The 27,718-nt window shown below is 38.3% G+C and overlaps 1 protein-coding gene across 2 annotated transcripts in view; it reads right to left on the bottom strand.

Annotated features, from left to right (window-relative positions):
- Positions 1-4,284: 4,284 nt before the first annotated feature.
- The window catches only part of EPS8 (EGFR pathway substrate 8, signaling adaptor), a 69,271-nt gene continuing 45,837 nt past the window's right edge, over positions 4,285-27,718 (bottom strand). For both annotated transcript variants that reach the window (XM_065886759.1, XM_065886760.1), the window contains 4 exons: positions 19,524-19,746; positions 7,734-7,914; positions 6,146-6,275; positions 4,285-4,398 (listed from right to left, as the gene is read on the bottom strand). In XM_065886759.1, the coding sequence (XP_065742831.1) occupies positions 4,285-4,398; positions 6,146-6,275; positions 7,734-7,914; positions 19,524-19,746 (648 nt within the window). The remainder of the gene's footprint in view (positions 4,399-6,145; positions 6,276-7,733; positions 7,915-19,523; positions 19,747-27,718) is intronic.

The following is a 27,718-nucleotide window of genomic DNA, read 5'->3' as shown; positions in this document are numbered from 1 at the left end:
TATTGAACACTGGGCAATGAAAGATGAAAAAAATGCAGAAAACCCTACAACTGTTCCAGCTTTCTGCCTAGGGATTGCTTTCAAGCTTCAGTGCGGGGAGGGAGAACCCATGTGGAATTCAGCAGACTCCTTGAGTTGAGGAGACAAAGTTTAAAGTGTGGCAAGGGCAAGGGAGCTAAAATTACAGCACAGAGTAATAGAGAGGAGAAAGCTGCACGAGGAGAGAGCTCTGGAGATATGCATAGGGTCCCCATAGAGTCCTAAGCTGAGGATGGATCATTGCATGCCTATGAGAAAACTGCTCAAGCCTGAGGAAAGAACCACCTGAAAGCATTAGAGGAACAGTTCTCAGAGCTCACGCAGAACCAGGAATAGTCCTTATTACCACCTGCTACAGTGGAAAACATAATTCATGGAACAATAGGTTGAGGAACCAGAAGGGTTTTGCTACAACAGTGAGATAAAGTTAGTTATAATGTAAATATTGCTCTGGTTTCACCAAACAAAGCTTAAAGGCATGATCAAACTCTTACCAAGTAATTTAATAGCATCCCCAAACAAAGCACAATAATATTTAAAGGTATACAAAAGTATCCAGCACCTAACACAATAAAGGTAAAATTCACAATATCTGGCAACCAATTAAAAATTACATTAAAAATGAAAGACACAGAAAAGAATCTTGAAAGCAGCCAGAGCTTTTAAAATTATCAAGCATACAAAGAAGCAAGAAAATAAAACCCATAATAAAGAAAAAAATCAATCATAACTAACCTAGAATTTATGAAGATGATAGAATAAACAAGAATATTAAGACAGATATTTTTACTGCTTCCATACGATTGATAAAATTGAAGAAATATTGAGCAAGTTGAGACATGGAAGAAATTTTTTCAAAAAGTAAAACTTCTAAATATGAAAACTCTAAGATGAAAAACACAAATGGAAGAGATTAAAAGCAGAATAGAAATTGCAGAAGAAAAGATTAGTGAACTTGAAGACAGAAATAGAAATTACCCAAAATGAAACACAGAGGAAAAAAAACTGGGTAAAAAATTAACAGAGGAAAAAAAACTAGGTGAAAAATTAACAGAGTACCAGTGACCTTGGGAAAACTTCAAATGGCCTAGCACACATGAAACTGGAGTCTCCCAAGGGGAGAAGGCAGGAAGGACAGAAAAAAAAAAAAAAGTGATGACTGAAACTTTACCAAATTTAGTAAAAACTATAATCCCACAGTTTCCAAAAGCTCAATGAACATCAAGAAACAGGCAGTAAACTACACAAAGGCCATAAGCAAATGGCTTAATGCCAGTGATGAGAGCTCCACTCTGGCAGCAGCAGTAGGTAACTGATTCCAGTAGCAGTAGGTAACTCTAATTTCTAGATTTTTCCCCTAAGTTTTCAGAACCCCATCACTGCACTCCCTCAGAGGTAAACTGTCCAGAACCTTCTCTCTCTTCAAGTCTCTGTCCCAGCTCTACAGGGGATCTCTCCTCTGTGGTCTTGAGGCATCAGCACCAACACCAGACAGTGCCTCTTCTTCAGTGGTCTGTGCCCAAGCTCCCAGGGCCCTTCCTTCTTCAGGCTTCTAATTGCTGATAAACCCAACCCCTTCCCTGTGCAGCCCTAGCCCAAGGGATGGGGGTTGCTTTCCCATTATTACTAGCTCCGTGGTATCACAGTGTTTCCTTTTTGCCTGTTTAACCAATTCCTTATGTTAAATACTGTTTAAACAACAGAGAAGGATGATTGCATCTTTTTTGGGCAAAAGTATAAACATTAAAAAAATCATTTTATAGAATTTCAAAGATGTGCAGAGGAGTGCACATATAAGCTAAGTAGCCAGAGTTGAAACACGTTGGTTCTTGAGCTGTTCTCTCAGTTTCCAATCTACCCCTTTATTCCCATCTTTGTGATCTGGGGCTTTGCCAGGTGGGTGACCAATAGATTCTGTCCAAAAAGTGTGCTACAGGGACACAGGAAGCTAGAGGGGAAACAAGGGACTTGCTTTTTTTCTGTTTTATTTCCTGTTTCTATCAACATCACCCTAATAATAGTTCTTCACTCTATAAGTAGTGATTGATTGCCTGTAGGTTCCAGTGACCCCGCAATCCCAGTAGCAGCCTCCTTGTTCCCTCTCAGAAATTCCAGTACCAGCTGCCTGGGCTGCTCTCCTCTGAGGTCTGAGTCCCAGCTCCATGGATTTGCTGAACTATTTCTTCCGCTGAATTCTTTTCTGAATTCCTGAGGCAACAGCACCAGTTGGGCTGTGCCCCCTTCTCCGAGGTTTACCAGTTGTGGCGTCTTTCCTCCAAACTTCTCATCCCAGTGGCCTAACTCCTCAGATGTTGGGATACAAACTCTCCCTCAAGCTTTTAAATTCCATTAATCCCAAGTCTTCTCTTGGTCTCCACATCCCAGAGGGAGGTAACTACTTCCTGCAATTACTACCTTGGTGATATTTTCCTTTGGAATTTTATAGCATAAAGACATACTTATAAATGATACCAATTCTTTTCATGTCAGATATGCTATATTACACACAGGTTATTTGAACTTTTCCATGCCAATTTCTTTTGTCTTATACCTACATTTTCAGAGATTTTCAATAAGGGCTAAGTTATAAATGTGCATCAGTGCTTATGAAATGGGAAGGATCTACAATAATTATTATTCTCATGTTTGCCTCACTTTGTCCAAGGGACGACGTTACGGAGAGACTGAGAAATGGAAGACAAGAGATTCTCATATCCCTCATGATTTGGGGAAAGTTAGCCTGTAGGAAGCTAAGCCTCCTCATCTATAAAATACAACTCACAGATTACTGTAGATCTCTAACAAAGCGTTTATGTGGAAGCACTTTGTAATCACAAATGGTGTGTAAGTTTGTTTTTACTAGATGGTAAAAGAAAAGATGATGAAATAAGAGAGGTGAAAAGAAGAGAAACAACTGAAGAAAGTATTCTAGAGAAGTTTCTACCCACTCAGAACTCCACTGGGAATCAGTTAAAAAAAAAAAAAAAAAGGAAGAGCGTGGGCCTCTGTTTTTCCCATTCCACGCAACCCTGATCCCCACTCTGCACGCCAAAGGTCCCTTTTGCCAACGAGACAGAAGCCATTTATTAATGTACGGCAAATACTGTTTATTGCAGACTTTCCAGCTGACTCATGTGAAAAAGGCACTATGAAAATTAATGAATCTAGATAATCTCTCTAAATGGATTTATGTTAAAATATACAACATTCTTACATAACATCTGTTTTATATATGTGAAATAATATAACATTTAATGACAAAAATCATGTTTTCAAAAATAACATTTGTTGAAGGTTAAGTCTCTTTCCTTTCTCTACCTAGAATCTTTCACAGGATTAAAATATGTGTATATTATTTCTTATTACCGGAAAAAAACTTGACACAGATAAACTCATAAAATGGCCCCAATTTGCTCTTAACTACTTATATCAATATTCAGAACTGAGGCCTTCATTAAGCAGAATACTGTAACACACACCAATGCAGGCTGTTTCCGGTGACCGAGTTTGAATGTATATGACCTCTTTTACACTTGTGCTTTCTCGTATATAAGAACACAGTATAGATAATAAGAAGAATATAAACCGAATCAAAATACAAGCTATACAAGGAATTGGGATCAACAGAGCCACGACAGATAAAATGTCTCGGGAATGCTCCAAAGGTTTCTATTTGTATGTCCACGGCCTTGTTGTATTTTACAGTTCATTCAGTGTTTTAATCTTTTTTAAAAACTGTTGGCATTAAGAACTTTAAATAAATCTAAACATTCGATTACGGAGTATATTGAAGAAGAGACCTAAGTAAGCAGAGGCTAGCCTTTATAAAGGAAGCTACACCCTGGATGATACATACCATAGTCACAGGCAAAACTGAAACTGTTTAGATTTTGAATCATGGGCAATATCTCTGTTTTGTTGCAATAAATAAATTCACCACTGTCAAAAAAAAAAAAAGTCTGCTTAGGCATTGAGATGGGGATGAAATAATTAATCCAATAAAGGAAACCTCACCTTGGTAAAGTAGGCAAAATATTCCCAAGGTGAGAAATTCTGTTTAAAATGTTTTCATTTTAATAAAAATAACGGGCCCAGGAGCAAGTCGTCTGCTTACTTATGTTTGCGTTGTTTCTATATGGCGATAAATTCTGTACACCAAGAAATGAGAATCTGACATTCCCTTCATGTCTTCTTAAAACAAAGCACGTTGGAATAATGCCAAGAATAATGGAGTTTAAAAACTAATTAGTGACTGCTTCCCTCATCAAAAGATTCCACTCCTGAATCGCTAGCAGCAGCACTGATTTTTTCCTGTCGTCTTCGCATGATTTCTTGCAACTCAGAGCTGCCGTTGTTATCCTGAAAAACAAACATGGTTCGGACGAGACGGTTACTGGTTTGTGAGGCTGCAAATCATGTCATGAAATGGCTTAGGCTAAAAGTTCTTTGTGTTTTTCTTCTCATGTCTCTAAGGGGAAAACTGAAGGCCGCCCTTCATATAAGTGATGATGCTGGACTTCACTAACATCACATTTTCACTTATACTGTCTTAAGGCAATTCATTCACCATGCCTTTCACTTGAACCTGTTAAAGATAAATCAGCAATGCATGTGGAATGCTCTAGATTCCCTGGGGGAAAGAAGAGATTGTACAAGAAGCACAAAAAGATGGTAAATTATCAAAGAATGCTCTTTAGGTCAAGTAAGATACTCATCTATCTACCTTAGGGGATTCTAAATCAGGCCCAAAGCCCCTTCTTCAGAAGACACCAAGTTTGCTCATACCAAAGGGTTCTGACCTTCTGACATCTTGTTGGCTTTTGTCCTTTCCAAAGCTGGCCTACAGTCCCTATGCACCCTCCTTATTCCTCTCTCATCTACAGAAATCTCTGGCAACACAGGTGAGTAATATGAACATGAACTAGATACAAGAGAAGGGCATGATGGGAAGGTGCCTGGGGAAGACGGAGAACCTCAGGTAAGAAGTCTCTGCCTTAATTCACATCCAGAGGAACAGGAGCTAGAGGCCAGGAGCACATGGGAAGTCAGGGGAAATAACAGTGATAGGGAGTCTGGACTGAAGGAATTCAGAAAGGTTAGGAATATGGAACTTTCTATCATAACCCTTAAGGAGGAATTTATACATTCTCAACAAAATTAGAAGGTATAATGGCAACAAAACTGCCTCAGAAAAGATATAATCCCGACTCACATTCAATATACAGAAAGTCTAATACAGAATCAACCAAGATGAATGTCGCAGGAAAAATTTCCAAGGGAAATATAATTTCTCCTGAGTGAGAATGGTTACAGGGTTGTATGCACGAAGCTATTTTACTGAGTTATTTAACTGTTGAATTTATACAATAAACCTGCTAGAGATAATTACGTATTGATTTCACGCCAAAGCCTATACCCTTTCATTGGAGTCTAATTTTCATGAAAGCTATTGAGAGCGGTGAGATGTAACAGTTAGAAACTACTACCCTTACACAGCCCACGTTAAGTAGAGTAGGATATTGAAACCTTAAGTATAGCCAATCTAGAAAACATTTACTCTTTTTCTTTCATAGAAACAGCTATAACTAAAGAATTACTCTTCATGGCCCGCTGTTTTCAATGATCCCTATCTAATATTTTCTCTCTGATTATTTATATGCATAAGCAGGCCTAAGGCACACAGCCACAGTTTTAAGACTTTATAACCTCTAACCTGCTAGAATCTCCAAACTAAATATTAAGGACAGGTAAAAGAGTTCTGGCCTCTTAAGTCATTTACTCACCCGAAGTAAATGAGTAAATAAAATTCCTACAGAGGTAGTGCACGTAAAATGAGAACATTAGGCTTTTCATTAGATATCCAAAAGTATATGAAGCTCAAGCTTCATGTTATAGGAGCACTTATAACAAATTACTCTCCCTGAAAATGCTCGCTAAGGGTGTCCAGTGACAGATTACTAAAGCTGAATCAAGTTGAATTCAGCTCTGCATGAAAGGCAAAGAAAGCGACCTCTATGGACATAAATATTGTTTCCAGAGCTTTCGAATTGCAGTCCATACTCTTGGCTAATGTAGAAAAACACCACCTTAGGTTGAGAAGTCGTACCTCTAATGCAGCTTTCTGTACAGTGATTTGGCTAAAGACTCTGGCCCCTTCAGGGCAGACGGTTCTCAGTTCATCTTTATTGAGAGAGAAAAGTTGTGCACCATTTAATACTCCAAGACTATTGACAGTTCTGAAAAAACAAAAGGAGGAAAAGAGGGAAATAGAGCATTAAAAATACTGTCTGGATTTGTGGTTGCCAAGGAGGAGGGATGGACTGGGAGTTTGGGGTTAGCAGATGCAAACTATTATATAGAGGACGGATAAACAAGGCCTACTATATAACACAGGGAACTACAGACAACATCCTGGGCTGAACCATAATGGAAAAGAATATAAAAAAGAATGCACACAGGTGTATAAGTGAGCTACTTTGCTGTACAGCAGAAATTAGCACAACATTGTAAATCAACTATACTTCAATAAAAACTAATTAAAAATAGGGCTTCCCTGGTGGCACAGTGGTTGAGAGTCCACCTGCCGATGCAGGGGACGCGGGTTCGTGCCCCGGTCCGGGAAGATCCCACATGCCGCGGAGCGGCTGGGCCCGTGAGCCATGGCCGCTGAGCCTGCGTGTCCGGAGCCTGTGCTCCGCAACGGGAGAGGCCACAACAGTGAGGGGCCCGCGTACCGCAAAAAAAAAAAAATTAAAACAAACAAATAAATAAATAAAATACTGTCTGGATAAAACAAAAGAAAGATTTCTGGTCCTGCTACAACCTCTCTTTTCTAGGTGTTCCATACACTGGAACTCATAAATGGTGCTAGGGTGCTTAGGGCAATGACAGGGGACGGTCATGATAACGACCCTGAGGCTATATAAGATCATTGATCATGAAGCGTCAAAAAAGAGTCAACTGGGTTTATTATCTTTACTGTGTATTACCAATTTCTTGAAATTTGGTGTTTCGTAGAAGGAATGGATAACTTTCTAGTAGCCGGGCAACTGACTAACCAGTGTACCTCATGTTTTCAGTCACACTGGGTGAGTCTATAATGTGCCAAGTGCTCTTGAATATGTATTAGTCAAATAGTTCAAATACGTATATTCAAGTATGTTTACCAAATACACAAGAAAATGTTTACAAGTTTTTAATTATAGACAAATAGAAACTTCACTGTGGCTTTCCTAAAGGAAAGCTCTATTAGATTATAACCTACAATAAGTAATGTCACCTATTTTTCATTTGCCTGGGATCTCCATGCTGCAGCGGGAGAAAAGGTTCTTCTGCTTTATGTCCTCTGCGGTCTGTGGAGTCTAGGTAAGACTACAGACCTATCCTGTGTGACCCTCTGAGGCAGAAAGACAGCCACCAGCCTCAAAGCTGCCAAGAGACTGCTTGAGGGACCAATGATGAACAGACACCACCATCTAGAAAATGGGGTGCCATCAAATGATAGTTATTTCTCCTTCCTCCAATTTTTTTTTTTTTTTTAGCTAAAAATGGCTAGAGTCATTTCCTGAGCATGGAAACAGATGCAGTTCGGGTTCTCACATTTTCTAAGAGTCACTTGTGACATCTTAGTGATCAAATTGAAAACACTGCATGTTATACACACAGAACTGTGAAGTATCCCCAGAGAGACTTACACAGGGTTGAACCCCTTCGACTGCAACCATGTCTTCACGTCCTCTGGGGTGGAGTCATAAGTGATATTGACAACTGGCACATTCTGCCGTGGCACGTGGAACTTCTTCTGGGCGGCGCTCCGACCAATGGTCAGTCTGTGGATGAGTTCATCCTGCACTTCCTCCATCTGAGATTTCCTTCCTAGATACCAACACAGAGGAGGTTAGTTTTGAAAGCCCTAACAGCTGTTGCTCTTCTAGAACCCCAGTGCCAAGAATCCTTTGACCCCAACAGGACTTACGATCTAGTATTCCTACCATCTTTCCTTTCATGCTCACCAAGTATAAACTCTGTGATCAATTATTAAAGTCACTCCCTGTCTCTTCTTTCTTCATTGTGTTCATCTGGCAAGCCCCCCACCCTTGTTAAATCTCACTTTCTGTTTATTCTGTACTGCACCTGCATGCCAAATCGAACACAACAATGCTGAGTGAGCTCATGTTACATTCATGATCATGAGCCTCCACTGGGCTGTTAATGGTCTGTGACATTCATACTACATTTCCTGAGGCCAGTGGCTTTCAACTGGGGGAAATTTTAACCACAGGGTACATCTGGCAATGGCTAGAGATACTTTGGGATGTCACAAACAGGGGGCAAGGGGCAAGGAAGCTACAGTCATGCAGTGGGTAGAGGCCCGGGATGCACAAAACATTCTGCAATGCACACAGGTCACGTTGCTACGTCAGAGAATTATCTAGCCCCAAACGTCCACAGGGGCTCAGGTTGAGAAATCCTGCCCGGGACCGTATAACTGTCCATGGTCAGACAAGTATTTCCTATCTTCTTCCTTCTGCAAACCTCCAGTTCCCAGTCCTCAGTCCTCTCCCTGAGCTGATGATTTCACATGCATAATTTCTGAGTAAATAAAGAAGTTAAAAGAAAACCTCCTGAAGTTCCCCCAGCAGCTCTCCTTACCACTAGCACTTTCCCCGTACACTCTGCCAGCCTTCCTTCTATTACATTATAGATGAACTGTTTCCACTCTCCTCGGGCCAGCCCCTCTACATGTGCACTAGACTCCGTGTCCTCTGTCTGTTTGAATACTTTGACAGTAATTTCCCCCCTGCTTCTCCCATGTTATCAATTTTCCTCTTTTACTGAATCATTTCATCCGCTTACAAGCATGCTATTATTTTATTTCTCTCATGTTTAAATGAGCCCTTTCTTAACCCCACGTCCCCTGCCAGCTACTGCCCATTTCTCTGCTCCCCTTTTAGCAAAACTCCATGAGAAGCTGTCTATACCAGCTGACTCCAATTCCCATTCTCCAATTTCCTCTTGAATTCACTGCAATCAGGCTTTTGGCCCCATCCCTCCATGCCATTTGCTAAAATCCAATGGTTGATTCCCAGTCGTTTCCTCATTTAATCTATCAGCAACATTTGAAGAAGGCGCTCCCTCCTTGAAACACTTTCTTCTTATGGCCTTCAGGACACCACCCTCTCTGATTTTCCTCCTGTCTTACTGGCCTCTCCTCAGCATCCTTTTCTCAGATGCTCATCTCATCTCCCCAACTCTCCAGGACACAGTCCTTGGACCTCTTCTGTGTCTGCACTCACTCCATCAATGACTGTTGTGCCTGGTCTCCTGGTTTTAAATGCCATTTAAAAGCTGATGACTACCCAAATTACTTCTCTAGTCCAGACTGGTCCTCAGAACTCTAGACCAATATACATCAACTGCCTATTTGATATATTCATTGGATGTCTATTAGCTATCTCAAACATAACATGTTCAAATCTGAATTACTCATCTTCTTCCTGAAGCTTACTTTTATGCTAGACTTCCCAACTTGGTAATTCCATTTTTCCAGTTCCCCCAACAAAATACCATGTAGGTATGCCTGACTCCCCTTTGCCCTCGATTATATCCAATCCATCGGCAAATCCTGTTGGTCCTACCATTAGAATACATCACACAGCCCAATCACTTCACTCCATTTTTTTCTATTAGCAGCCTGGTCTGAGCCACCAGCCTATTTACAGGTCTCTCTGCTTCTACTCTCCATGACCCCACTCTTCACTCTTCATCCTTTTCTCAATATAACAAAGTGATGCATTTAAAATGTGAGTCAGACACACACACACACACACACACACACACACACACACACACACACAGATACATTATTTGTATATCACCTTCAAGAATTAAGTGCAAAGAACTGATATAGTAATCCAATTAACTAACTTGGCAAGTGACAGTGACCTGGTCACTAAGGAAGCTTTTGTGACCATTGTTCTGATTGTTTTTTTCAGGGAAAGTATTTTTAGAAAGTGTTTGGTGCCCCTGGGAAATAAATGAAAGTGTGAAATAGTCAAATAGTGTTATTTCAGCCTAATTTTTTTTAATGCCTCAAGTACTCAGGAAACCTTTTGAAACAGAAAGAAGTCAAAAGAAAGAGAAATAAGAGAAGGGAAGGGAGGAAAGGAGGGAGGATGAGGGGGCTAAAGAGAGTAAGAGGGAATATTATTGATTGTTACATTTAAGTAATACAGGACATGCATTTCATTACTTAACTCTTTTAAATCAGTACAATGTAGTCACACTGCCATACAACATAGGAGTACATCTCAAAGAAATACAAGAGAAAAAGTATAACCACACTAAAATAGTTATCTCCTTATCTGTTGACTTAGCCACTTGGGATCATTTCCAGTCCACAGCATAACCTCTTTCCAGGGAATATAAAAACCTCTTCTAATGTGTTCCTGGTTTGGGTTTCCATTTGCAATGTTCTAGCACATAACAACACACCAGACTAACTTTACACCTCTTTCTAAAACAACACTTCTGATTACAAAAGATTAAACTCATATAAAAGGACTAACATTTCAAAGGAAATGGAAGACATGCAAAACAACTGAAGCATTGATATCTTTAAAAGTGATGAAGAGAACCTTTTTGAATCTTACGACAAGTCAAACTGAATAGCTTATATGACACAGGGCTCCAAGCAGCTAGTTTGAATAAACGCAGTAAACACTTCAGAAAAGGAGCCGGGTTCTCGCTACTTGTGACATTTTAAAAATAGGCCTGTTACTTTTCTCCCTTGTTCATAGCTATTTGGTAACATTTTTATGGGTGAGTATTCAATTTACAGCTCCTTCCATTTTACTCTTATCAGAAGTCTAGGCCATAAGCAGAGAACGCAAGTACCACAAAAGGTATATTTTGAAAGAGACCTGGTTACCAGTAAAGAAGCATGTCTATTTGGTTCTAAAAAGACCGTTGAGAAGCCCCAATACTCGTTCAGTAGAAATGTTCTTCAAAAAAGTGCTCAAGAAAGAAAGCTATCAAGAAAATATTTGTTTTATAAAAAGGACTATAGTTAATGTCAAACTATACTTCTGAGCTATCTTTAAAAGGAACATTACATAAGTAAACGCAAAATTTTATTAGTTTAAGGAAACAAGTACATGTGTAAATTTGGGGACATATGTTTATGTTTTACATACCAGTGTCACCCTTTGACTTAAGAAAAACAGACTTGAAAATGATGAGTCACAATTATCAGGCGGGTTCTCTATCTTTAAAGTATCCTCACCATGCCTCTTTCCCATTAGGTTATTCTTAGTTTCTTAGACTAGGACAAAGAACAAACTGTCCCAGCCCACAGACTGTTCCAAAACTGGGCCTGGATGCCTATGAACCCTGATCCCAGGCCTGGAAAAAGAGTGCCACTGTGTCAAAGATTACCGCGCTGACGTAACAAAGAAGGGAGATGTTATAAACTTGTGGGAAGAATGAAGAAAGTTTCTGAGAGGAAAATTTTCCTTAGGGAAATCAATAAAAACATTTACAGAACTTTCTCATCTCAAAACTATGTCTTTCGTGTCTGAAAAAAAATAAAAGCATCTTTTCAAAAAATACACAAAAATATTTTAAAATTTAGTTGCCAGTTATATTTATGTACACACACTCTCATACACACACATGCACAGGCATAGTTGTCTTTGCCACACAGAAAGAGCTAATCATTTTTCCAAAACTTCAGTTTTCCATTAGTTCTTTGGTAAGGTCACGATATGGATGAGAAGGTAATTTAAACTGGCTATACTTCAGCTGAGAAAGTAATGTATAAAAGTAGGTTTGTGCTTATTGCATTTAACCAGAATTTCTAGAACAATTAAATAGTAATAGTTTCAGTGTCTTCTTTTTAATTTTTTTTAAATCAAGAGTGACCACAACTGAAGAGACAGGGCTATGATTTACTGAGATGAGAACTTCAATCTGAAGTTCCAGTCTCAGCTATAAAGTTAACAGTTCAAAACTTGTATCTGGACTCGGGCACAGGGAGCCTGCTGAGCTCCCAAGCTAATCCCCTGCCCTTTCCAGGTCACGTGGGTCCTTGGGGGCATAGGACGGAGGCCGGGGAGATCAGGAGAGGCAGGCGGGAGGGGCCCTCCCAGAACCCAGACCGGAGGAGCAGCAGAGGAGAGGAGGGCATTTGCCCCACCCACTCGAGCCCAGGAAGCCTGCTAGGCTCCCAGGTGAGGTCCCCCGCCCTCTGAGACTGGGGTGGGGTGCACGCCTAGGCCCCTTCTGTTCCTTGAGCCTAAGCCCCACCCCCCACAGCCCCCAGGGCCTTTTCCAGCCCTGTGGGTCCTGAGCATTGGCCCCACCCACCACCCAAACCTCACCCTTGCTTAGGCCCTGCCCTCCAGAGCCAAGGTCTTTCCATCTCCCAGCTTTGTTTTCCTTTCCCTCCTCCTCCTTTTTACTACTGTGGTACTGATGTACCTTCTGGTTGTTGATTCATCTATAGTTTTATTTTTACATTCTTTCTAACATATCTGTTAGTTTCCCAGTCTGATTTTATTTTTTACTTTGTTGTTTCTCTCTCTTTTTTTTTTTGCCACCCCACGTGGCTTGCAAGATCTTGATTTGCGATCCTGGGGTTGAGGGGAGCTCCTGCAGTGGGAGCTCCAAGTCTGAACCACTGGACTAACAGAGAACCTCAGACCCCAGGGAATATTCATCAGAGTGAGGTCTCACAGAGTTCCTAATCTCAGCACCAAGACTCAGCTCAACCCAATAACCTACAAACACCAGTGTTGGAAGCCTCAGGCCAAACGACCAGTAAAACAGGAACACAATCGCACACATTAAAAAAAAAATGAGATGGCAAAAAAAAAATGTCACAGATGATGGAGCAAGGTAAAACCCTACAAGACCAAATAAATGAAGAGGAAATAGGCAATCTACCTGAAAAAGAATTCAGAGTAATGATAGTTAAGATAACCCAGAATCTTGGAAACAGAATGGAAGCATGGATTGAGCAAATACAAGAAATGTTTAACAAAGATCTAGAAGAACTAAAGAACAAACAGAGATGAAACAGTAACTGAAATGAAAAATACACTAGAATGAATCAATAACAGAATAATGGTGGCAGAAGAATGAATAAGTGAGCTGCAAGACAAAATGGTCGAAATAACTGCCAAGGAGCAGAATAAAGAAAAAAGAATGAAAAGAATTGAAGACAATCTCAGAGACCTCTGGGACAACACTAAACATACCAACATTCAAATTATAGGCGTCCCAGAGGAAGAAGAGAAAAAGAAAGGGTCTGAGAAAATATTTGAAGAGATTATAGTCGAAAACTTCCCTAACATGGGAGAGGAAATAGTGACCCAAGTCCAGGAAGCATGGAGAGTCCCATACAGGATAAACCCTAGGAAAAACACACCAAGACACATATCAATCAAACTAACAAAAATTAAATTCAAAGAAAAAATATTAAAAGCAGCAAGGGAAAAACAAAAAATAACATACAAAGGAATCCCCAGAAGGTTGTCAGCTGACTTTTCAGTGGAAATTCTGCAGGCCAGAGGGAGTGGCAGGATATACTTAAAGTGATGAAAGAGAAAAACCTATAACCAAGATTACCCTACCCAGCAAGGATCTCATTCAGATTCAATGGAGAAGTCAAAAGCTTTTCAGACAAACAAAAGGTAAGAGAATTCAGCACCACCAAACCAGCTTTACAACAAATGCTAAAGAAATTCCTCTAAGCGGGGAAACACAGAGGAGAAAAAGGCCCACAAAAACAAACCCAAAACAATTAAGAAAATGGTAATAGGAACATACATATGGATAACAACCCTGAATGTAAATGCCCCAACCAAAAGACACAGACTGGCTGAATGGACACAAAAATATGACCCATATGTATGCTGTCTACAAGAGACCCACTTCAGACCTAGGGACGCATACAGACTGAAAGTGAAGGGATGGAAAAAGATATTTCATGCAAATGGAAATCAAAAGAAAGCTGGAGTAGTAATACTTGTATCAGATAAAATAGACTTTAAAATAAAGACTGTTACAAGAGATAATGAGGGACACTACATAACGATCAAAGGATCAATCCAAGAAGATATAACAATTATAAATGTTTATGCACCCAACATAGGAGCACTACAATACATAAGGCAAATGCTAACAACCATGAAAGGAGAAATCGACAGTAACACAATAAGAGTAGGGGACTTTAATATCCCACTTACACCAATGGACAGATCATCCAAACAGAAAATAAATAAGGAAACACAAGCTTTAAATGACACAACTGGCCAGATAGATCTAATTGATATTTATAGAACATTCCACCCAGAGTGGCAGAATACACTTTCTTCTCAAGTGCACACGGAACATTCTCCAGGATAGATCACATCTTGGGTTACAAATCAAGCCTCAGTAAATTTAAGAAAATTGAAATCATATCAAGCATCTTTTCTGACCACAATGCTATGAGATTGGAAATCAATTACAGGAAAAAACTGTAAAAAATGCAAACACATGGATGCTAAACAGTGTGCTACTAAATAACCAAGAGATCACTGAAGAAATCAAAAAAATACATAGAAGCAAATGATAACGAAACATGACAACCCAAACCCTATGGGATGCAGCAAAAGCAGTTCTAAGAGGAAAGGTTATAGCAATTCAGTCTCACCTCAAGAAACAAGAAAAACCTCAAATAAACAATCTAACCCTACACTTAAAACAACTAGAGAAAGAAGAACAAAGAAAACCCAAATTCCATAGAAGGAAAGAAATCATAAAGATCAGAGCAGAAATAAATGAAATAGAAACGAAGAAAACAATAGCAAAGATCAATAAAACTAAAAGCTGGTTCTTTGCGAAGATAAACAAAACTGATAAACCCTTAGCCAGATTCATCAAGAAAAAAAGGGAGAGGACGTAAATCAATAAAATTAGAAATGAAAATGGAGAATCACAACTGACACTGCAGAAATACAAAGGACTATAAGAGACTATTACAAACAACTATATGCCAATAAAATGGACAACCACGAAGAAGTGGACAAATTCCTGGAAAGGTACAATTCTCCAAGACTGAACCAGGAAGAATTAGAAATATAAACAGACCTATCACAAGTAATGAAATTGAAACCATAATTAAAAACCTTCCAACAAACAAAAGTCCAGGTCCAGATGGCTTCACAGGTGAATTCTACCAAACATTTAGAGAAGAGCTAACACCTATCCTTCTCAAACTCTTCCAAAAAATTGCAGAGGAAGGAACACTCCCAAACTCATTCTACGAAGCCATCATCACCCTGATACCCAAACCAGAAAAAAGATATCACAAAAAAGAAAATCATAGACCAATATCACTGATGAAAACATATGCAAAAATCCTCAACAAAATACTAGCAAACAAAATCCAACAGCACGTTAAAAGGATCATACAAAAAAAAAAAAAAAAAAAAAAAGGATCATACACCATGATCAAGTGGGATTTATCCCAGGGATGCAAGGATTCTTCAAAATAGGCAAATCATTCAATGTGATACACTACATTAACAAATTAGGGAATAAAAACCATATGATCACCTCAATAGATGCAGAAAAAGCTTTTGACAAAATTCAACACCCATTTATGATAAAAACTCTCCAGAAAATGGGCACAGAGGGAACCTACCTCAACATAATAAAGGCCATATATGACAAACCCACAATGAGCATCATACTCAATGGTGAAAAACTGAAAGCATTTCTACTAGGATCAGGAACAAGACAAGGATGTCCACTCTCGCCACTCTTATTCAACATAGTTTTGGAAGTCCTAGCCAGAGCAATCATAGAAGAAAAAGAAATAAAAGGAAGACAAATTGGAAATGAAGAAGTAAAACTGTCACTGTTTGCAGATGACATGATACTATATATAGAAAATCCTAAAGATGTCACTAGAAAACTAGTAGAACTAATCAGTGAGTTTGGTAAGGTTGCAGGATACAAAATTAATGCATAGAAATCCATGGCATTCCTACATACCAACAATGAAAAATCAGAAAGAGAAATTAAGGAAACACTCCCATTTACTGTTGCAACAAAAAGAATAAAATACCTAGGAATAAACCTGCCTAAGGAGGTGAAAGACTTGTACTCAGAAAACTATAGAACACTGATGAAAGAAATCAAAGATGACATAAACAGATGGAGAAATATACCATGTTCTTGGATTGGAAGAATCAATATTGTGAAAATGACTATACTACCCAAAGCAATCTACAGATTCAATGCAACCCCTATCAAACTACCAATGGCATTCTTCACAGAATTAGAACAAAAAATTTTACAATTCGTATGGAAACACAAAAGACCCCGAATAGCCAAAGCAATCTTGAGAAAGAAAAACGGAGTTGGAGGAATCAGCCTCCCCAACTTCAAACTATACCACAAAGCTACAGTAATCAAGACAGAATGGTACTGGCACAAAAACAGGAATACAGATCAATGATACAGGATAGAATGCCCAGAGATAAGCCCACGCACATATGGGCACCTAATTTATGAGAAAGGAGGCAAGAACATACAATGGAGAAAAGACAGCCTCTTCAGTAAGTGGTGTTGGGAAAACTGGACAGCTACATGTAAAAGAATGAAATCAGAACACTACCTAACACCATACACAAAAATAAACTCCAAATGGATTAAAGACTTAAATGTAAGACCAGACACTATAAAACTTCTAGAGGAAAACATACGAAAAACACTCTGACATAAACCACAGCAAGATCTTTTTTGACCCATCTCCTAGAGTAATGGAAATAAAAACAAAAATAAACAAATGCGACTTAATTAAACTTCAAAGCTTTTGCACAGCAAAGGAAACCATAAACAAGACCAAAAGACAACCCTCGGAATAAGAGAAAATATTTGCAAATGAAACAACAGACAAAGGATTAATCTCCAAAATATACAAACAGCTCATGGAGCTCAATATCAAAAAAACAATCCAGTTAAAATATGGGCAGAAGACCTAAATAGACGTTTCACCAAGGGAGACCTACAGATGGCCAAGAGGCACATGAAAAGATGCTCAACATCACTAATTATTAGAGAAATGCAAATCAAAGCTACAATGAGGTATCACCTCACGCCGGTCAGAATGGCCATTATCAAAAAACGTAGAAACAATAAATGCTGGAAAGGGTGTGGTGAAAAGGGAACCCTCCTACCCTGTTGGTGGGAATGTAAATTGATACAACCACTATGGAGAACAGTATGGAAGTTCCTTAAAAAACTAAAAATAGAACTACCATACGACCCAGCAATCCCACTACTGGGCATATAGTCTGAGAAAAGCATAATTCAAAAAGAGACATACCACAATGTTCACTGCAGCACTATTTACATTAGCCAGGACATGGAACCAACCTAGATGTCCATCGACAGATGAATGGATGAAGATGTGGCACATATATACAATGGAATATTACTGAGCCATAAAAAAGAGGTGAAATTGAGTTATTTGTAGTGAGGTGGATGGACTTAGACTCTGTCATACAGAGTGAAGTAAGTCAGAAAGAGAAAAACAAATACCATATGCCAACGCACATATATGGAATCTAAAAAACAAAACAAAACATGGTACTGATGAACCTAGTTGCAGGGCAGGAATAAAGAGGTAGATATAGAGAATGGACTTGATGACATGGGGTGGGAGGGTGAAGCTGGGGCGAAGAGAGAGTAGCATGGACATATATACACTACCGAATGTAAAATGGTTGGTGGGAAGCGGCAGCACAGCACAGGGAGATCGGCTCTGTGCTTTGCGATGACCTAGAGGGGTGGGATAGGGAGGATGGGAGGGAGGCTCAAGAGGGAGGGGATATGGGGACATGTGTATGCATGTGGCTGATTTTCTTTGTTGTGCAACAGAAACTAACATAGTATTGTGAAGCAATTAAACTCCAATAAAGATGTATTAAAAAAAAAAACTTGTATCTGGATGCCAGAGATGAGATTTGATATGAAGACAAATTTTCAAGTCACTCCTTTTCCAACAGTATAAACAATATTGAAAGAAATGAAAATAGAGTGATCATCTACAGTAAAAGTATGTTTATATGAGCAAAGAACCCAGAACTGAGCCCTAGGAGAAGCCATTTGAGAGAATGAAAAATATCCTTTACACACACATACACTTTATATACTTTTATCATATTAAGGAAACATCTTCCTGGCTCTAGTCTTCCACGAATTTTTATGTATCAAGTATCGATAAAGCAAAGTAATTTTATAATACTTTAAAAAACATAATTTGAAGATTAAACAGACAAGATAAAATATGCTACAAGATAAAACAAAATAAAAATTATCTTAGAATTATCTTCAGTTTTCAAATTATCCACCCTGCTTTTCCCAAGTACTAACAAGGATAATCCAAAGATGGCCATAGGGTCTTTTGTTTTAACTTATTTAAATCTGGTTTTCAGATTTAACCACTCACATGAAAAATAAAACTTCAATTTATGAAAGTATGAAGTTGAAGTCTAAAATTCTGAATTTGGAGGGCAAATTTGAAAGTGCTATTGGCAGGTTGATTATATTAAGCTAGTGTGACTGTGTGTGTATATAGACACACACACACACACTATATATATATATATATATATATATATATATATATATATATATATATGGCAAATATTAGGAAGAGAAGCAGGAAGACTATGATGGTGATACTGATGACGATAAGAGTAAATATTTACTAACTGCTTATAATGTGTCATATTGGTTAAAATCAATCAGGCTTTTTCAGCCTCAGTACCATCGATATTTTGGGCCAGATGATTCTGTTGTGTGTGTGTGAGCGGGGGAGAGGGAAGCTGTCCCGTTCACCTTAGGATGTTAACTACACCCCTAACTTCTACTTATTATAATAGATGCCAGTAGCATCCACCCAATTGTGATCAAAATATGTCTCCAGACAAATACCACATGTCCCCAGGGGAAGGGGGTAAAATCACCCCTGGCTGAGAACGACTGGTCTAAATGCTTTATATGCATCATTTCATGAAATCCTCACAATTATCCCATGAAGTAGATATCACTATCCCCCCCTTTTCAGATATTAAAGCATACAGAGGATCATTAAATTCTTGACAGTCTCATGGCCAGCAAGTGATATTTCACTGTACAAACTCAAGCATGTCTGGCTCCAGAGTCTGTATTCCATCACCACAATATATTGGAATATGTAGAAATACACCCATTAGAGAGTAGACAGAACTTCCTGTTTCTCAGAATTACTTGGAGGATGAGAAAAGAAGTGAAAATCTTTGCAATCTATGAAGTACCATGCAAGGACCATTCTGTATATTTAATAATATTTATTACCAGCAGAACCAATAATAAACAATTTTTACTTAGAGTGCTTTTAATTCCCAGGAGAAATTGTATATTTTTTGCCTTCCTAGGAAACTTACGGTCAACAGGAACTTGTTTTTGTCGTTGGCTATCTCGCACAATACTGCCACCACTCTCACTGGAGCTGCTGTTCTGACGGGTTACATTTGCTGGGACCTTTGACACAGGAACAGGTGCTGAAGCAGAAGGTGGGAGGGGAACAGGAACAGGAGCTGGTGTTGGAGGAGGTGATGGAGCAGAGGGAATGTCAGTTGCTCTTGGACCATACTCCATCCTTTGCTTCTATAAAAAGACAAATCATTAATTCGGAATTGTGAAAATATAAACCTAGGCTAGGAAAACAGATTATACTTTGACAGGACCCTGTTGGCTATTTATTTGTAAACTTCCTTGCAAATCCATAGCAAATTTGTGTGTGTTAATATATATACATACATATATATGTATGTATAGACAGACATGCACAACCCTCCAATCCTACCTGATGTAATAATTATTAAAAATTATTTTTTAAATATTCTACACATTTGTTCACAATCAAAAAGGATACACAAATAGCAAACATTAGTACTAATAATAGTAATAAATGTCAAGAAAACTAAATTTGAACCTGGAATCACACAAGATCAGGGTAGGTCAAAAGATTTCTGATTATTTTATAGTTTCCGTTAATAAGAACTTCTAACTGCACTAGAAGCCTAAATATCAATAACAGAAAGCATTACTTCCTCCTTATTTTAAATGTATATTATATACCAAAGTGTTTAATTCTGCTGTTTCCAAGTAATTTGTTAAGAAGAGGGGTAATATTTCAGTAGATAAAAGGAGTTATGCTTTAAAATAAACAAGTAATTTAAAAGTATTGTTAATTTTTTCAAGCCATATCCCTTTCTGCCATCATCTTAATGCTAATTTATTAAATTTAGAAAGTTTCCTTGTTAAAATAGGAATGTGGTGAGGGTAATGGTATGGTCTTTAATTAAATGTTTATGACTATGAAATTGTTCTATGACAATTTCAAAGAACTGGAAAAAGAATAGATACATGTATAACTGAATCACTGCTGTACACCTGAAACTAACACAACATTGTTAATCAACTATACTCCAATATAAAATAAAAAGTTAATATAAATAAATAAAAACAAAAACAATGAATTGTGACCAAGTTATCTAGGTTTGACCTAGAGATAAAAAGTGATTAAAAATTAGGAAATTTGTCTACATAATACAACATGTAAATAAAGTTAAAGAGAAAAATTCTTAGAAAAAGTTAAGAGGATCCTGGACTTTTCATTATGTGAAACTACCTGGTATGTGCCTCCCTCTGGATTTTTTATTACGGGAATAAAGCAACCCCCTAATTACTTAAAAAATGTTTATGACTACACGTCAAAAGCATATTATTAGGAAAAAAGTCCACAGGGGGATTTGTATTAAAAAAAAGGTAGACGTGACAGAATATATAATAACTTTCAGTAATTTTTAAACCATGATTTAGGATATTATAAAATATTATTTGTGCATCTTCCCTATTAAACTACACACAATAGTTAAAACTTTAAACAAAATAATCTTAATAACTGAAATAAAATAAGTTCCAAATTCTCAAAAGGCAAATTTTTTGTATAGAATCAAAGATACAGAGCAGTGACTTATAATTTAGGTAAAGTTTAGATACTGCACTGGCACAAGTTTAATTATTCTAAAATTCAGGATTAGCAGATGAAATACAAAAAGCAGGCCTTTTGGTAATCTGGTCCTTTGGCTAGAAGAGTATTTACATTTAATTTCTAAATTGGCCCAAATATAAGGTCATATTGATTGTAAAAGAGGCCTTCCCAATTTCCACAGAGATCAAAAACGTCAAAATACACACCACACACACACATCACTTTGTAATTCTTGTTTAAAAAAAAACACACCACCCTCAAAGGCACCTTCACAGCAAATGAGTAACACCTGTGGAAACCAGAGGGGGGAGCAGCCCTGGTTCTCTACTGCCTCTTTAAAAGCCACCGCTCACCTGCCAGTGGATGGGGAAGGTGGGAGGGTATGAAACAAGGATGGGAGAAGGACTGAAAGAAGGGTTTATGTGCTGCTATTCCTTGGAGGGGGATGGGAGGGAGAAGGAGAGAGGCAAAGAGGAAGGGAATGAGTAGGGGTTAAATTCACAGAGCAAGCCATGGAGTTTGATGGGAGAGAAACAGATATTGCTGGCCCCTCTGCAATTCAAGGCCTGGAAACATTTCTAATATATTCAATAATCGAGTGTATTATATTATTATTATTATCATCCACAAAACGATGTTCCTATATTTGGGCCAATAAGATAGTTTGAGCAATCAAAATACAGCAAACATCACCAAAATGTAATACTTAGCACACACCAAAGTCATCAATGTATATGCAATGTACCCTTAACAAGAATGTCCTCGGCACATAATTTCATGAAGAGTTAGTGAATTCTCACATTAGGATTTCAAAAGTGTCAGAGTTTAAATTACTGCTTTTAAAGCTTAAACAAAACAAAAAATGCTTTCAGCTCTGCATTCCATGATATGACTCACATTTTTTGCTTTCAGAAAAACAAGAACAGCTAGCGTTTGGCTAGCCATCAAATAATACTGTGAAAAACTGAAAACCTGTGTTATTGTCACAATCAGGCCTGCAGACAGGCTCACCAAATCTTCTGTGCCTTGTTTCACCCATCTGTCATTGCTACATAATGCAACTTTATCAGTATAACCTATCAGAACTACAGACTTAAATATTCATATAATATACAGAGAAACCATAGGAAAAATTTTCATGAATTAGGTCATAATTTTATTTACTTGCATATTTTCCCCTTTTTCTTGGCCCTCCTTCCTGCCTCATCCTTCCAACCCCTGGAACGAAAAAGTGGGGGAAGGGCCTTCCTCAAATCATGATAACCTGTTCTGAAACAGAAACCGAGGTGGCTTTTCCATGGAAACTGATGTCATCCTCCACGAGGAGGAAAGGGAATCAGGAGTGACTCGTGAAATCACTTGGCTCTGTCCCCCGCTACCTTCTCCACTCCCTTTTACTTACCACCCAGTTACTGCTCTTCTCCCTTTGCTATTACTGTCTCTTGGTTATATGAGGCTGAAGGTAGAGAACTGATGGCCCCTCAATGGATGGCAAGTCTTGGAGAGCAGAAGTCCATCCTAAACTTTCTTCTGCTGAACGAAGGGTGCTGAATCTCCAAATCCAAAAAGAAATCTTGACCGACTGTTCCCATTTTGCCTGGGACTCTCTGAGTGTCAGAACCAAGAGTCCCACATACATCCCTCCAAAACCCTCAGCTGTGAGCAAACTGGGATGATGGGTCATCTTGGTGTGGCTGTACTTTTGTACGATCACCGTCACTTCCTAACTCTTGTCTTTTATCTCTCGCAAATAGAAAGTTCTGCTTAAAACAAAAATCTCTTTGTTTTTTTTCTTTCTCTGAAAGAAGTCAGAATTACTACACCCTGTGGAAAACGTACTTTTCTGTTGACAATTAAGTCCAAATGAGTCACTTTTCTTTAGCCACTAAAGCTGAGTAGAAATTCTCAAGGATTAAAGAAAGAGATGCGTAGATAAGCTCCTGATTCATGCAAGATACTGCTTCAGAAGGGAATTTATGCAAGCAAGCCCAACAAAGCCAGTCAAATTGAACTGTTCTTAAAAATGGAATCTACACATTTTTTCCTCTAAATTTAGTCTCTTTGGCACTCTGCAGTGAAAACTAGGCACAGCTGGAACGTTTGGAGGGTGTTAAGTCCAGAGATTGAATCCAAAATATTACATTAAAAAGAAGTGCCTTGAGGGAACAAATACGAGTTACCTCTGACAGCTCGCCAAGTAATTGCTATTAGGAAAATGGAGCAAATCACATCAAATGAGAAGATTTAACACAGGAGATGGAACTAGATAATATCAATTATACTTTACATCAAATATCAGAAACCGTGAGCAAATTAGTTTTTGACAGTAAGATTACCTCCCAACAAATCAACCAGGGAAGGAGACTGTAAATATATAATTTCCACCACTATCTAGCCATGGAAAACTAATTATATAGGCTCACACTACAGCATAAACCATGTAGAGTATTTCAGTAGATATTTGTGTATGAGTATTGTGTTTTAAAAATATTAAGATAAAGGTTCATCTTATTCTCATAGCTTATAAAGAATTCAATTAGAGTACATTTAATGTAAGACTAACTCTTAAGCTGATTTACAAAAGGAAATATATATCATGGTGTGTTTTAGTGAACTTTAGTTGAACTTGTAAGCAGTTAAACAAACAGAAAATTTTATGATTCTGTAATATGCCTTTTGGGCAGTAATTTATATATATATGGAAAGAGAGAGATAGTAGGTATTATTCAAATTATTGCAAGAAGTATTTGGAAAAATGTCAACATGTGAAGCAGAATAAAAAGTAACCATCCCTGTCTAAAGATCATGCCTCTAATTGATAGATGAATAGAGTGTTCTAAGATTAACTTAAAAATTTTTTAAAGAATGGAATATTATCAGGAAGTTGGTCTGCTGGAATGAAAATAAAGACATCTTTAGTAAAACCGTCTTCTCTGTCCAGCAGTGTCTGAATATCTGGATTGAGCCTGAAAAACAGAGCATTCATAACAGGAGCTGAAATTAGTAGTGCTAGTGGTCTACTATTCACCTGAAGAAAACATTTCCACTTTTAACTTAGGGCTACTTTAACATGTATATAGAAAAATAATAAAATTTTATATCTAGACTGGATTGTGGAGATCATGAAACTTGGCCCCTTCCATTTCACAGCTCAGCAAATTGGAGCAGAGAAAAATGAAAACGCTTTCTTTAAGGTCATACAGCTGGTCAGTGGCAGAGCCAGGACTAGAATCCTCATGCACAGGACCTAGACTGGAGCTGCTTCCACAATATCATAATATCTCTTGCTCGGAAACAGAGCAGATGGGGAAACTTTCTGATGAATTTACAGGACCATAATGACCAGACATTCAAAATTATTTGCATCTTGTAGAGTAAGCATATCTATAATAATAATAAGCACGTGGACTTCATAATTAATAATAAATAAAAGAGTTCTTTAGTCAAGCCTCTGAAGATATTGGAAATAATGTAAGGGCAGGGATTGGTTTCTGCTCTTGGTGTACGACATGGAAATCTACGTTGGCAAAAGGGTGATTCTGGTAGATGAACAGTCAAAGTGCTAGAGGTCAGGGAATCAAGTCAAAAGACGTATCAGGAAACTTGATGTGGCAGGTAGTTTCCAGGTGGGCAGGAAGTACCCTGGATGTCCATGTGTTGCCCAGCAAAAGTACTCTAAAGTCCTGGAATGTTCTATGACAGAATCTTCATCAAAAGATATGTCATTTATCTTCATTTCTCCGTAATCTCTCATAAACATTTACTTCCTTGTCCCTGTGGTTTCAACCAATCTATTTTTTTTATGTTCCACATCTTTCGAAAATTCTTTATTACCTCCCACCCCTTCATTTTTAAAACTTTGCTGAAACCCTGGTGAAAAACACTTTCGGTGGGAACGGTAGTCTTTACTGAGCTGTAAAAAATCACTCCAAATGTGAGGGTATTAAATAGCCTGGACTCGCAGGGACAGCGGGTGGCAACTCAACACCTATTGGCGACTGGTGCCAGGTATGATCATCCCTGCCAACAGAGAGAATCTCTAACCAACAGTGTGTGAACTGCAGGCAAGGGCTGCTCTTGTGCCCTTCCCCCAGCAACTGCCATTACTTCTACATATTTATTTACAGGAGATGTAAGTGTATGAAACTAACAGTCCTAAGTCTGGGGCTTTTTAAAATTTGGTGACTTGTAGATGCTACGTGGAAATCGTTCACATCTAATTCCCTTATGCCCACCCTTCCAAAAAAGCCTACTTTCTAAGTGAATTACATAGTTTGGATTATTTTCTTAAATGATTAAAAAATGAAAGAATTAATGAAACCCAAGTGATGGAGGCATAAAGCAAAAACCCAATTCCAAGGGTGATGAGTGATCAGATCAACTTTGATCACAATGCAGTGCAAGGTAAACCTATTCTGAGAAAGTGTCACTTTAAGCATTCATACGGTGAAAAACTATATGTCTGTACAAAATGGGATAGCAGTCTTTTTTTTTTTTTTTTTTTCAGAGTTATGTTTTATTCAGCAGGAATTTTTTAGGACTTCAAGCCTGGGAGGCAGCATCTCAAGTAACCCTAAGAGAACTGCTCGTAGGAGGCAAGTGGGGAAGCCAGGTTATATAGAAGTTTTGTAACAAAGGGCAGGCAGCTGGGAACATCAAAAGATTATTGTAAATTAAAGAAAACCAGATATTCCAAGTTAAGGAATTTAGCGCCTCTTTTCTAAGCATCATTCCTCATGACAGTCGAGCATATCAGAGCATAGGTTCTGATTCCAGAGTCCTGGGACCCCACTCTAGCTTCATGCGGCCATGTGACTGTGGGCAAGGTACTTCTCTGTACCTAATTTTCGTCATATATAAAACGTAAAAAAAAAACCAAAAAAAAAACGTGCCTACTTCACAAGGTTGTTGTAGGAATTAAATATACTGGTATTTGTGAAGTCCTTAATGGACATGGCATACAGTCTGAGCATCTTTCTGTAGTACAGTACAGGGATCCAAAATGTTTTTGTGAGAAGTTTCTTTAAACTTCTGTAAAATTTTGATGTCATTGGATGGACGAGACAGGGCGAAAAGTGTCAGCCACTTCTTTTTTTTTTTTTTTGTCAGCCACTTCTGAGCGGAGAGAGGGTCACTGCTCCTGATACACAAACACAAAGGGAGGGGCAAAGCCAGGGCAGACGGCCTGCATGTTTGATTCTGGGAGGCAGGCAAAAGGGTGATTTTAATGGAGGAACTGCTCAGTCCTAGGATTTCTGTCTTTCTTTTCATCAAGTGCGAGATGCTGGCACTCAGTAAATATTTGTGGGGTGAATGAATGAAAAGGTAAATAAGACATAGAATCGCTTTTGATATGTTTGTAATCCAGTGGAGTTCTATGAGATTAGGGTTTTAGGACTACCTGAATCTATAGAAATATGGTGGTACCTTTACTGTCATTCTGAAATAAGCCGCAGGATTTTTCTTTAGATATTTTAGATAAAAGTGTCTGGTAACGCTGTTGTAGAGATATAAAATAATTGGCATATATTTCTGAGAGTGATTTTTTTTTCATCTTATTCTATCTAGTCATTTTTTTCTGGGTGTGTTATAAATGCTTTGAGAATAGGAATCCTTTTAGAGTCATATTTATGCCAGATAACAGAGAGCAGATTCTCAAGCTTGCTTATTAAAATTTTACAAGATTTCGGAGGTTTTGTTGGGCTGAGACCAAATATTTCAGGAGATGTTAAAAAGTAGATTGTTTTTAATACCTTTTAAAAGTAGAGCTTTCAACCTAAACACACACACACACACACACACACACACACAGCTTCTATACACATTTCTACGTACATCACTGCATTTAGAGCTGCATCCAGAAAATTTCAGCAGTCAGATAGTGTTGAAACGTTTAAAAGGAAACAGCCCGAACAAGCAATCCCTACAAGCTTCTATTTACATAAAGTAGCCAAACAAACTCCTGAAACTTGTGAGCACTTAAAAAATTTCTTGGTTTTGCCAAAGTTGACAAAAATATAAGCTGAGGCTCTGTTCAAGAAAGGAGAAATAATTTTATGTTCTCAAAAAGTACTCTACCTATGATACGTATTAATAGTTTTGGTTCAGCTTTACACAGAAGCAAACTTTAAACAGAGTAGTCAACTTATGGCCCAAGCCGGGAATCTAAACTGAAGAAAAAAACAAGACTGAACAGTAAACAGGAAAGGTAAGAGAGGTTAAATTCCCTAGGAAACCTCAGGTGGGGAGAATACTTAGAATTCACATTAGTATTTGCAAGTTTTAGGGTATCTTATTTTACGGGAGTTTGCCATTCCTAGCAACCATGCACACAAATAAAAACAAATTTGGCTAAGTGTTTCTAACATTTTATATATAAAATCTGGGCTTCTGCTCACATACAACAACTAGGGATATCCTTTGTAAATAGTGCTTCTTACTGTTTATCATGAGTTAAATATTAAAAACAGTTCAGGGGCTTCCCTGGTGGCGCAGTGGTTAAGAATCTGCCTGCCAATGCAGGGGACGGGGATTCGTGCCCCGGTCCGGGAAGATCCCACATGCCGCGGAGCGGCTGGGCCC

Source organism: Phocoena phocoena, chromosome 11 (assembly GCF_963924675.1).
Source record: "Phocoena phocoena chromosome 11, mPhoPho1.1, whole genome shotgun sequence".
Lineage (NCBI taxonomy): Eukaryota > Metazoa > Chordata > Mammalia > Artiodactyla > Phocoenidae > Phocoena > Phocoena phocoena.
The sequence above is the reverse complement of the archived record's forward strand: the minus strand, read 5'-3'. Positions and strand labels throughout refer to the sequence as shown.